The 12,851-nt window shown below is 42.1% G+C and overlaps 1 protein-coding gene across 1 annotated transcript in view; it reads right to left on the reverse strand.

Moving 5' to 3' along the window:
* Positions 1–12,851, reverse strand: part of LOC110499052 (ras-related protein Rab-26) — an 82,405-nt gene that overhangs the window by 35,846 nt on the left and 33,708 nt on the right. The window contains exon 3 of the mRNA XM_021575884.3: positions 7,018–7,059. Coding sequence (XP_021431559.1) covers positions 7,018–7,059 — 42 coding nt within the window. The remainder of the gene's footprint in view (positions 1–7,017; positions 7,060–12,851) is intronic.

The following is a 12,851-nucleotide window of genomic DNA, read 5'->3' on the forward strand; positions in this document are numbered from 1 at the left end:
TTAAATGTATTTTCCTCTCTGTGAAAATGTTTATGTAGTCTATTCATAGTCACAATGACTATAATCCACTTTGGATTATAGTCAATGGCAACACCACACACTCTGCCCATCATGAAAAGGGCTTCTGCCTGTCTGGTTGAGTTACAGTAGAGTGAGAAATTGAGAGATGGTTGACAGACAGTGGATGTAGAGCTGGTGTCCTAACCCTCCTCGCTCCTCTCTGGCCCAGGCCTCATCAGTGTTAACCTCTGCCCCTTCCTTGGCATGCTCTTTCTCTCACACACCATCAGTCTATCATCCATCTATCTATCTGACTGATGAGAGGCAGGCTGAGGGCATGAATAATAATGTAACGAGGAAGAGAGGCAAGGGAGCTGACAAACATACTTTAGTCTATATAGTGTATGTATGTGGACACCCCTTCAAATGAGTGGATTCGGCTATTTCACACCCGTTGCTGACAGGTGTATAAAATCGAGCACACCACCATGCAATCTCCATAGACAAACATTTGCAGTAGAATGGCCTTACTGAAGAGCTCAGTGACTTTCAACGTGGCACCAACAAGTCAAGTATGGCAAATGTCTGCCCTGCTACAGCTGCCCCAGTCAACTGTAAGTGCTGTTATTGTGAAGTGGAAACATCTAGAAGCAACAACGGCTCAGCCGCAAAGAGGTAGGCCACACAACCTCACAGAACGGAACCGCTGAGTGCTGAAGCGCACCGCGTAGAAATCATCTGTCCTCAGTTGCAACGCTCACTACCGAGTTCCAACCTGCCTCTGGAAGCAATGTCAGCAAAATAACTTTTCTTTGGGAGCATCATGAAATGGGTTTCTATGGCTGAGCAGCAGCACACAAGCCTAAGATCACCATGCGCAATGTCAAACTTCAGCTGGAGTGGTGTGAAGCTCAACCTGATTGGATTTTGGAACAGAGTAAATACGTTATCTGGAGTGATGAATCAAACTTCACCATCTGGCATTTCAACGGACTAATCTGAGCTTGACGGATGCCAGGAGAACGCTAACTGCCCCGATGCATAGTGCCAACTGTAAAGTTTGGTGGAGGAGGAATAATGGTCCATAGCTGTTTTTTATGGTTCGGGCTAGGCCCCTTAGTTCCAGTGAAGGGAAATATTAATGCTACAGAATATAATGACATTCTAGACAATTATGTGCTTCCAACTTTGTGGAAATGGTTTGGGGAAGGCCCTTTCCTGTTTCAGCATGACAATGCCATCGTGCACAAAGCGAGGTCCATTCAGAAATGGTTTGTCAAGATCGGTGTGGAAGAACATGACTGGCCTGCACAGAGCCCTGACCTCAACCCCTTCGAACACCTTTGGGATGAATTGGAACTCCGGCTGCGAGCCAGGCCTAATCGCCCAACATCAGTACCCGACCTCACTAATGCTCTCGTGGCTGAATGGAAGTAAGTCCAGCAGCAATGTTCCAACGTCTAGTGGAAAGCCTTCCCAGAAGAGTGGAGGCTGTTACAGCAGCAAATGTGGGACCAACTCCATATTAATGCCAATGATTTTGGAATGAGATGTTCGACGAGCAGGTGTCCACATGCTTTTGGTCATGTAGTGTACAGTAGATACACAGGCGTGGACACACATATGCACACACAAACACACAAACATAGACATGCAAACACGCAAGTATATACACACACACACAAGTATATACACACAGTGAACCAGTGGAGGCTGCTAAGGGGAGGACAGCTCATAATAATGTATTGAACGGAGGGAATGGAATGGTATGTTTGATGTATTGATACCATTCCACTCCAGCCATTACCATGAGCCCATCCTCCCCAATGTTTAAGTGTCACCTACCTCCTGTGGAGTGAACACACACATGCAAACGCACACACACACACGAGTGAACAAACAAGCGTGCACACATACACGCAAACATACACACATAACATAATATACCCATCCCTGTCTCATCTGAACGCTGTGCCAAAGGTTCTGTCAATTTTCATATAGACAACGTGTTACATAAAAGACAGCCAACACATCCAGCACATAAAGTATTGAGCAATTGCTGTCATGTCCAGTGCATCATGATTGCTTTTTCTACTTTCAAAGAACTACGCAATCACTCGGAATAGAAGTAATTCAAGTGTGATTGTTGTCTGAACTCAGTAATGGACACTATCGGTTCCTATAGCCGCATTATGATCACAGATCACACAATACTGATATCAATCTTTGGCTGACAAAAAGGTAAGGGATAATCAACGAGGCTATGCATTCTCTGGAAAACAATGAACAACGCGGGAGATGTGTTCCTCACCTTCCGCAGAGTTGCATTCTTTTCCAGAGAACACATAGAGCCCCGAGTTGATTATCCCTTTTATACCTTGGCTATAATTTACCTCTAGAAATGTGTTCATTTGCAGGTAGAAATGTGTTCAACATCCACTGAAGTAGCTAACACGTTTACTAGATAGGACAGTACCCAGGTAGCACAAACGTCTGGCCCACATCTGGCCTGATTCCGGCATAACAGATCAAAAACTGCTGGCCCGAGTCCGAAATGAATGACGGTGCAGACCAGGCCAGAGTCATTCGGCCCAGATCTGTCAGCCTGAACTAAACCAAAGCTGCCATTTTAGGGCAAGATCTACTCGATTCCACCCCCCCCCCCCTCCCCCACCACTACTAAAAATGTATTTATATTAAATTTAGGTAGTAATATCATATTAAATGTCGCTAGTAATATTGCAGCTATCAACCAAACTACGAATAACATAAACATGAAAAAAAGACATTTTCTGATTTTAAAACTTTTATTTAAATAGATGAAATTTACTTTGTGTGGGTGTCATCCCTCAACAGTGTCATGGATGTACAGTGTCATGGATGTATCCATTTAAATGTCACTAGAAAACAGCTTAAACAAATGAAATTGCAGGTACTTTGATGTTATTCTATCTGCAGCGTTGACGCGAGTGACTGTGTTAGCCATTGTTGGCTAGCTAGCAAGCAAGGGATAAGAACATTGCCTGCCTGCACAGCAATCAAACAAATAGAATGAACAACAAGTCCGCTTCTCTAGCAACCTAACCGATAAAACTAACAACCGGGTTTAGTGGAAGGATGAAATAGTATGAATTTTACTTGAAAACATGTCATTTTTACCAGTAAATGTGTGTTTGTTTTCTTTGGCAACCGTGGAATAAGCGGGATAAACGCGTCCGCTCTCCAAATGATCTGGAACTGATAAACTCGGACAGAACCAAGTCGTCCAATATTTCCAGATAATGTACAAAGCGTCAGTGTTTATCACTTACAACGTTTATGTATGAGTGTATGAAAATATTTCTATGTCTCTCTGGGTCTATCCGCCCTTTCTTTGCTGTGTTCGGTCCTCTCCTTTGCAAGTTGCAGCCACCTCATGACGAATTTCTCCATCTTTCCATCTGTAGCCTTGGAAGAGAAAGTGTTTCTCCCAACAGCACATTTGAATCACGAAAAAAACAAAGAAATAGCTAAAGAAATAGTTACAACAATTTGTCCGATTTTGACACCACAAGAAAATCCTAGGATTCACAATCCAGACCTCAAATGGGAAGCACATCAACACAACACAATAATCATCAATTTCAACACTGAGTCAAATAGATCAATAGATATAAATATGTGCCTGTTGTAGCGCCCACCATGTGGTCTATCTGTTTGGAACATGTGTACCAAGTTTGGTTACAATACAAATATCCGTGTCTGATTTATATGCATTTATGTGCCAGACCACACCCACATAAATGTTGATTGGTCAGACCTTAGTCCATAGATGCCATATATCAACTTTCATCCAAATCGGCCCTGTGCTTCCGGAGGATATAAAATTTAAGGGCTTTTCAAAAATGCAAAATGGCGGAAAATCCATCTTGGCAGACCTTGTGGGTCCTTGAGGCAAATTTGCTCCTTGTGAGAAGAGGGGCCAATGCACATAATTGCAGGACATGGATGGATGGGCAATTGGCGGGCCACGGGCCGCAAATACCTCGGATCAATTTCCCTTGGGAAAATAAAAATGTTCTGTGATCTATGTCATAATAGTATTCTAATTCCTGATTCTATGGTCAGGCCACTGTCTGTCTCTCACACCAGTCTTACTTAACTTGTGTCCCCTGCCCAGTACTCGTAGTTACAGCTCTCAAATGATAATCATATGGTCCTTGCTATTCAGCATCCTTTGGATGTCCCTACCCCATTTAAGGTAAGGTTAGGTAAGGGATTTGGTTATGTGTAAGGTTAGAGTAATAGTTAAGGTTAAGGTTATGGTTTTGGGTAAGGACGGCTCAAGGATTCCGGATAGCATTGACCAAAAACAGATAGGAGCTATGGATGCAAGGACTGGCCTAAAATGACATACCCAAATCTAACTGCCTGTAGCTCAGGACATGAATCAAGGATATGTATATTCTTGATATCATTTGAAAGGAAACACTTTGAAGTTTGTGGAAATGTGACATTCATGTAGGAGAATATAAAACAGTAGATCTGGTAAAAGATAATATAAAGAAAAAAACATGTTATTTTGTATTTTTTTGTACCATCATCTTTGAAATGCAAGAGAAAGGCCATAATGTATTATTCCAGCCCAGGCACAATTTCGATGTTGGCCACTAATGGCAGCAGTGTATGCGCAACGTTTCAGATGAACCATTGCATTTCTGTTCAAATTTTTGTATCAAGACTGCCCAAATGTGGCTAATTGGTTTATTAATAACTTTTCAAGTTCATAACTGTGCACTCTCCTCAAACAATAGCATGGTATTCTTTCACTGTGATAAATTGGACAGTGCATTTAGATTAATAACACAAATGTAAGCTTTCTGCCAATATCAGATATGTCTATGTCCTGGGAAATGTTATTTTTACTTACAACCTCATGCCTACGTTAGCTCAACCGTCCCACCAATCCTGTAGAGGTTAAACAGGCCTGTGTTTGGTTCTGATAGGGAATAAATGTTCAACTATGAATGTATAACTTATTTTCTTCAAGAATCAATGGGTATTCAGTGCCTAGCAAAGGTATACACACCTTTTGAACAGTTTTCACATTTGAGATTGACTCCTTTTCTATCCAGCCACACCAGCTCAGGCTAAGGGGGCCAGCCTTCAGATTCACATTTTGAGTATTTGGCGCATGGGGTTCAAATGAGGAATGGGGTCAGCTGGAAACAAATAATTCAACCTATAGAATGTTGTTTTCCATTTTACTTATAGTTTATTTTCTTATTTTTTTAAATAGATTTGCTTTCCAATGAAAGAAGACCACTAGCGTTCGACCACTAGCTAGAACTTTGTGACTCACTGGACATAGCTAGCTAGCGTAGCTAACTGTGACTCTTAGCTAACTAGCTATGTTAACCGGGTGCTTTCTTGCCTAGTCTTAGCTAGACTACCAATGTTCTACAAACAAAATCACTAGCTACCTCAATTAGCTATTAGCTAGCTACCTAATATCACATAGGCTAGACCCTAAATGTATTGACTTAGCTAGCTACCTCTGATCTAACAGTTAGCTAAGATAGCTAGCAAACATTAATGTTAGCTGACTATAATGGAGAAACGTTAATGGGGAAACAACCATGAACAGTCCAAAAATTAAGCTAGCTACAATCACAAACTAATTAGAGACAGCGACGCAATACAGTACTACAAATAGAATAGCTACAATTACCTATTTTGAACTGTTTGGTATCTTCTCCGGCTGGCCTCGACTACTAACCAACTGACTGACTCTCACAACAACCGTTGGAGACAACCGCAGAGGCCACACTGCAGAATCGTGTGTTTTTGGTTCATTTAGGTGCATTTAGAATGCTAGCTCCCTATTAAGGATATTTCAGGAAGCATTGATGTTGGCAATTGATGATACATGTATGCTGCTATATGCTATGTTGAAAATTCCAATCAGAGATTTGTAAAAATTAAAAAATCAAAAAATGTAAAAGACAGGAAATAGTAGCCCATTGGTTACTTGGTGATGTGAGGTCTTTAATTAAACTTTGTCTATGTACAGGTTTAGCAAAAATCATAACTTACCCGTTTTAGCAGGGAAATGTTCAATGTCTCACAAATATGAGGTGTGCAAAAATAATAAATGTGACATTAAGCAGACGCTGTTATCCAAAACGACAGTATGCATGCATTCATTTTCAGTTCGTGGTCCCCTGAATTGAACCCACAATCATGACGTTTCGAGCGCCATTATTTTTTCCATTGACTGTCATGGGCATTATTTATTTAGCTATTTTAATAGGATATAGACTACATTTGTAGTCTACAGTGTATTCCACTGTACTTTACTGTATTTACAAGGAATTGATGGAAGCTGGTTGGCTGTGTCTACAAATTACAGCAAGTGTCTACAAATTACAGCATATTAATGAATATTTGTTAATTTATATCACTTGCACTTCTAGAGGCCTTAACAAAGGCTTCCAAACTGGCAGCAACTACAGTGAAAAACAGACCAAAAGGACAAGGCTAAATGCTCAACCATTTCATGTTTAAGACTTGCTGTTACCTCAATCTGACCCCTACACATTTTAAATTGATTGGGCACAATAACCACAAACAAGTTAAATTGGTACAGCATTCTCACTTACGGGTACCACAAGTATAGCCTCTTACAAGGCACACCTCAAAATATGTTCATAAGCCAGAAACAAACCCACTTATGGTCAAAGGGTACCATTCAAAATACAGCAATTCTTCTTTCCCCACCCTCAACAGTTTCCCACAATGCACCATAATTTACAGCATACACAGTAAAACATTTCAGAGTATTTTACTGTTGATAATAACCAAAATGACCATATATACGACAGACAGGCAAACACATGCATGTACGTACGCACGTATGCACACACACACAAACAAACAGAAAGACACAGAGAAAGACACACACACGATTCAATAATTACATTTAAAATGTAAATCCATTTAAAAAAACTATAAAATCCCAAAAGCAATTTGTCTCACCTGCAGCTTGACCTTCAGCGCATCAATGTTCAACACTTTATTCTGAAAGAGAAAGGACAGAAAAATAATTTAGTTTTCAAACAGAAAAACAGAAAATAATGTCTTTGGATTTTTAGGTGGTGCTATTGGCAAGACATGACAAAAGAAGGAAGACATTTGAATGATTGTTTAACAAAAGTGATGTTGTTATAGCACAGTATGAAGATGGTTGCTTGGAGACAATACATTATGAAGTGAAGAATCTGTACACTTGATGTAGTGTGATTTACATGTTCAGGGTTTGTAAGTGTGTCCCCACTAGGTTGACTGTGATTGCTGCTATCAGTACTGTATAACTGTACTGGCTGGGTAATTATGTCTCATTTGCTGCCTGGTTGTTACGCAGTGTTTCATCACCTTAGCTCTCCCCCATGGCTAAGCAGTTCCTGCCAACACAGCTGCTAAAACTCACACACACACACATCAGCATGCGGCAGGTAGCCTAGCGTTTAACAGGTTGGACCAGTAAACTGAAAGGTTTGAATCCCCAAGGTGACTAGGTGAAAAATCTGTTGATGTGCCCTTGAGCAAGGCACTTAACCCTAATTGTTCCTGTAAGTCGCTCTGGATAAGAGTGTCTGCTAAATGACTCAAATGTAAATTGCAAGCATATGCATGCAAGGGCGCGTACACATGTATATGCATGCAAGGGCATTGAGGGTCACAGTCAAGGCTACCAGACTATCAAACACATTGTGTCTTTAGAACTTGGGTAGCCCAGCATGGGGCAGGTTACAGTGTCCAATACCACTGGAGAGAAATAAAGGTTCCCTTTCCGTCAGTCAACTTCAGTCGAACATACTATGGGGATGGTTGAAGGATCTACAATCACCCTACATAAGGCCAATGAAATCCGTGCCTCGCTGGAAGCCCCGCATTCCACAGGTGATAAGCGTTAGGCTCAGATTCATTCCTTCAATGACTGTGTTCCGCTCTTCAAAATCGGTGTGAACAGGAACGAGCCATGCTACTGAAACAACGTTGGAACACGAGACTGTCTAACGTTGCACCAACTATTAATTAATCTAATGCTACTCAAATATACACTGAACAAAAATATAAATACAACACGCAACGGAGTTCCAGGTCATATAAGGAAATCATTCAATTGAAATCAATTCAATAGGCCCTAATCTATAGATGTCACATGACGGGGAATACAGATATGCTTCTGTTTGTCACAGATCCTTAAACATTTTTTGGGATGGATCAGAAATGGATCAGAAAACCAGTCAGTATCTGGTATGGCCACCATTTGCCTCATGCAGCGCGACACATCTACGGATAGAGTTGAACAGGCTGTTTGTTGTGGCCTGTGGAATGTTGTCCCAGTCCTCTTCAATGGCTGTGTGAAGTTGCTGGATATTGGCGGGAACTTGAACACGCTGTCGTACACGTCGATCCAGAGCATCCCAAATGTGCTCAATGGGTGACATGTCTGGTGAGTATGCAGGCCATGGAAGAACTGGGACATTTTCAGCCTCCAGGAATTGTGTACAGATACTTGCGACATGGGGCCGTACATTATCATGCTGAAACATGAAGTAATGGCAGCAGGTAAATGGCACTACAATGGGCATCTTGTCACAGTATCTCTGTGCATTCAAATTGCCATCAATAAAATGTAATTGTGTTTGTTGTCCATAGCTTAAACCTGCCCATACCATAACCCCAATGCCACCATGGTGCACTCTGACATCAGCAATCCGTATAACCACACGACTGCCATCTGACCAGTACAGTTCAAACTGGGATTCAACCGTGAAGAGCACACTTCTCCAGCATGCCTGTGGCCATCAAAGGTGAGCATTTGCCCACTTAAGGCAATTACGATGCTGAACCCCCAGTCATGTCAAGACCCTGGTGAGGACGACGAGCAAGCAGATGAGCGTCCCTGAGATGGTTTCTGACAATTTGCGCAGAAATTCTTTGGTTGCGAAAACCCACAGTTTCATCAGCTGTCCCGGTGGCTGGTCTCAGACCATTCCGCAGATGAAAAAGCCAGATGTGGAGGTCCTAGGCTGGCTTGGTTACACATGGTGTGCGTTTGTGAAGCTGGTTGGATGTAATGCCAAATTCTCTAAAAGGCTTATGGCTTATGGAGGTGGCTTATGGCTTATGGTAGAGAAATGAAGTTTTCATTCTCTGGCAAAAGCTCTGGTGCACATTCCTGCAGTCAGCACCCTCAAAACTTGAGACATCTGTGTCATTGTGTTGTGTGACAAAACTGCATATTTTAGAGTGGACTTTTATTGTTTTTAGCACAAGGTGCACCTGTGTAATGATCATGCTCTTTAATCAGCTTCTTGATATGCCACACCTATTAGGTGGATGGATTATCTTGGCAAAGGAGAACTGCTCACTAACAGGGATGTAAACAAATTTGTGGACAACATTTTAGAGAAAGAAGCTCTTTGTAGGTATGGAAGATTTCTCTGATATTTTATTTCAGCACATGAAACACAGGACCAACACTTTACATGTTGCGTTTATATTTTTGTTCAGTATAAATACAGTGCCTTGCGAAAGTATTCGGCCCCCTTGAACTTTGCGACCTTTTGCCACATTTCAGGCTTCAAACATAAAGATATAAAACTGTATTTTTTGTGAAGAATCAACAACAAGTGGGTCACAATCATGAAGTGGAATGACATTTATTGGATATTTCAAACTTTTTTAACAAATCAAAAACTGAAAAATTGGGCGTGCAAAATTATTCAGCCCCCTTAAGTTAATACTTTGTAGCGCCACCTTTTGCTGCGATTACAGCTGTAAGTCGCTTGGGGTATGTCTCTATCAGTTTTGCACATCGAGAGACTGAATTTTTTCCCCATTCCTCCTTGCAAAACAGCTCGAGCTCAGTGAGGTTGGATGGAGAGCATTTGTGAACAGCAGTTTTCAGTTCTTTCCACAGATTCTCGATTGGATTCAGGTCTGGCCTTTGACTTGGCCATTCTAACACCTGGATATGTTTATTTTTGAACCATTCCATTGTAGATTTTGCTTTATGTTTTGGATCATTGTCTTGTTGGAAGACAAATCTCCGTCCCAGTCTCGGGTCTTTTGCAGACTCCATCACGTTTTCTTCCAGAATGGTCCTGTATTTGGCTCCATCCATCTTCTCATCAATTTTAACCATCTTCCCTGTCCCTGCTGAAGAAAAGCAGGCCCAAACCATGATGCTGCCACCACCATGTTTGACAGCGGGGATGGTGTGTTCAGCTGTGTTGCTTTTACGCCAAACATAACGTTTTGCATTGTTGCCAAAAAGTTCCATTTTGGTTTCATCTGACCAGAGCACCTTCTTCCACATGTTTGGTGTGTCTCCCAGGTGGCTTGTGGCAAACTTTAAACGACACTTTTTATGGATATCTTTAAGAAATGGCTTTCTTCTTGCCACTCTTCCATGAAGGCCAGATTTGTGCAATATACGACTGATTGTTGTCCTATGGACAGAGTCTCCCACCTCAGCTGTAGATCTCTGCAGTTCATCCAGAGTGATCATGGGTCTCTTGGCTGCATCTCTGATCAGTCTTCTCCTTGTATGAGCTGAAAGTTTAAAGGGACGGCCAGGTCTTGGTAGATTTGCAGTGGTCTGATACTCCTTCCATTTCAATATTATTGCTTGCACAGTGCTCCTTGGGATGTTTAAAGCTTGGGAAATCTTTTTGTATCCAAATCCGGCTTTAAACTTCTTCACAACAGTATCTCGGACCTGCCTGGTGTGTTCCTTGTTCTTCATGATGCTCTCTGCGCTTTTAACGGACCTCTGAGACTATCACAGTGCAGGTGCATTTATACGGAGACTTGATTACACACAGGTGGATTGTATTTATCATCATTAGTCATTTAGGTCAACATTGGATCATTCAGAGATCCTCACTGAACTTCTGGAGAGAGTTTGCTGCACTGAAAGTAAAGGGGCTGAATAATTTTGCACGCCCAATTTTTCAGTTTTTGATTTGTTAAAAAAGTTTGAAATATCCAATAAATGTCGTTCCACTTCATGATTGTGTCCCACTTGTTGTTGATTCTTCACAAAAAAATAAAGTTTTATAGCTTTATGTTTGAAGCCTGAAATGTGGCAAAAGGTCGCAAAGTTCAAGGGGGCCGAATACTTTCGCAAGGCACTGTACATACATTTTTCTCAACTATTCCAATCTGTTACTTGGACTTATTGCACCCATAACTGAAATGGTTGTTCCACTTTAGATATTTAAGGTGGTCACATATCTTAATCTTCCCAACCCTGGCAGTCATTCTGAATGTGGGTGAATAAACAATTCTAAATGTTAGATCATGTGATTTGCAGGTCTGATGTGGCCTGTAAACTATGTAAAGTCCATGGAGAATAAGAACACCTCCTCCCAGCTGCCCACTGCCCTGAAGATAGGAAACACTGTCACCACTGATAAATCCACCATAATTGAGAATTTCAATAAGCATTTTTCTACGGCTGGCCATGCTTTCCACCTGGCTACTCCTACCCCGGTCAACAGCACTGCACCCCCCACAGCAACTCGCCCAAGCCTTCCCCATTTCTCCTTCTCCCAAATCCGTTCAGCTGATGTTCTGAAAGAGCTGCAAAATCTGGACCCCTACAAATCAGCCGGGCTAGACAATCTGGACCCTTTCTTTCTAAAATTATCTGCCACCCCTATTACTAGCCTGTTCAACCTTTCTTTCGTGTCGTCTGAGATTCCCAAAGATTGGAAAGCAGCTGCGGTCATCCCCCTCTTCAAAGGGGGGGACACTCTTGACCCAAACTGCTACAGACCTATATCTATCCTACCATGCCTTTCTAAGGTCTTCGAAAGCCAAGTCAATAAACAGATTACCGACCATTTCGAATCTCACCATACCTTCTCTGCTATGCAATCTGGTTTCAGAGCTGGTCATGGGTGCACCTCAGCCACGCTCAAGGTCCTAAACAATATCTTAACCGCCATCGATAAGAAACATTACTGTGCAGGAGTATTCATTGATCTGGCCAAGGCTTTCGACTCTGTCAATCACCACATCCTCATCGGCAGACTCGACAGCCTTGGTTTCTCAAATGATTGCCTCGCCTGGTTCACCAACTACTTCTCTGATAGAGTTCAGTGTGTCAAATCGGAGGGTCTGCTGTCCGGACCTCTGGCGGTCTCTATGGGGGTGCCACAGGGTTCAATTCTTGGACCGACTCTCTTCTCTGTATACATCAATGAGGTCGCTCTTGCTGTTGGTGAGTCTCTGATCCACCTCTACGCAGACGACACCATTCTGTATACTTCTGGCCCTTCTTTGGACACTATGTTAACAACCCTCCAGGCAAGCTTCAATGCCATACAACTCTCCTTCCGTGGCCTCCAATTGCTCTTAAATACAAGTAAAACTAAATGCATTCTCTTCAACCGATCGCTACCTGCACCTGCCCGCCTGTCCAACATCACTACTCTGGACAGCTCTGACTTAGAATACGTGGACAACTACAAATACTTAGGTGTCTGGTTAGACTGTAAACTCTCCTTCCAGACCCATATCAAACATCTCCAATCCAAAGTTAAATCTAGAATTGGCTTCCTATTTCGCAACAAAGCATCCTTCACTCATGCTGCCAAACATACCCTTGTAAAACTGACCATCCTACCAATCCTCGACTTTGGCGATGTCATTTACAAAATAGCCTCCAATACCCTACTCAACAAATTGGATGCATTCTATCACAGTGCAATCCGTTTTGTTACCAAAGCCCCATATACTACCCACCATTGCGACCTGTACGCTCTCGTTGACTGGCCCTCGCTTCATACTCG

Source organism: Oncorhynchus mykiss, chromosome 20 (genome assembly GCF_057628025.1).
Source record: "Oncorhynchus mykiss isolate SJ-2025 chromosome 20, ASM5762802v1, whole genome shotgun sequence".
In the NCBI taxonomy this organism is placed as follows: domain Eukaryota; kingdom Metazoa; phylum Chordata; class Actinopteri; order Salmoniformes; family Salmonidae; genus Oncorhynchus; species Oncorhynchus mykiss.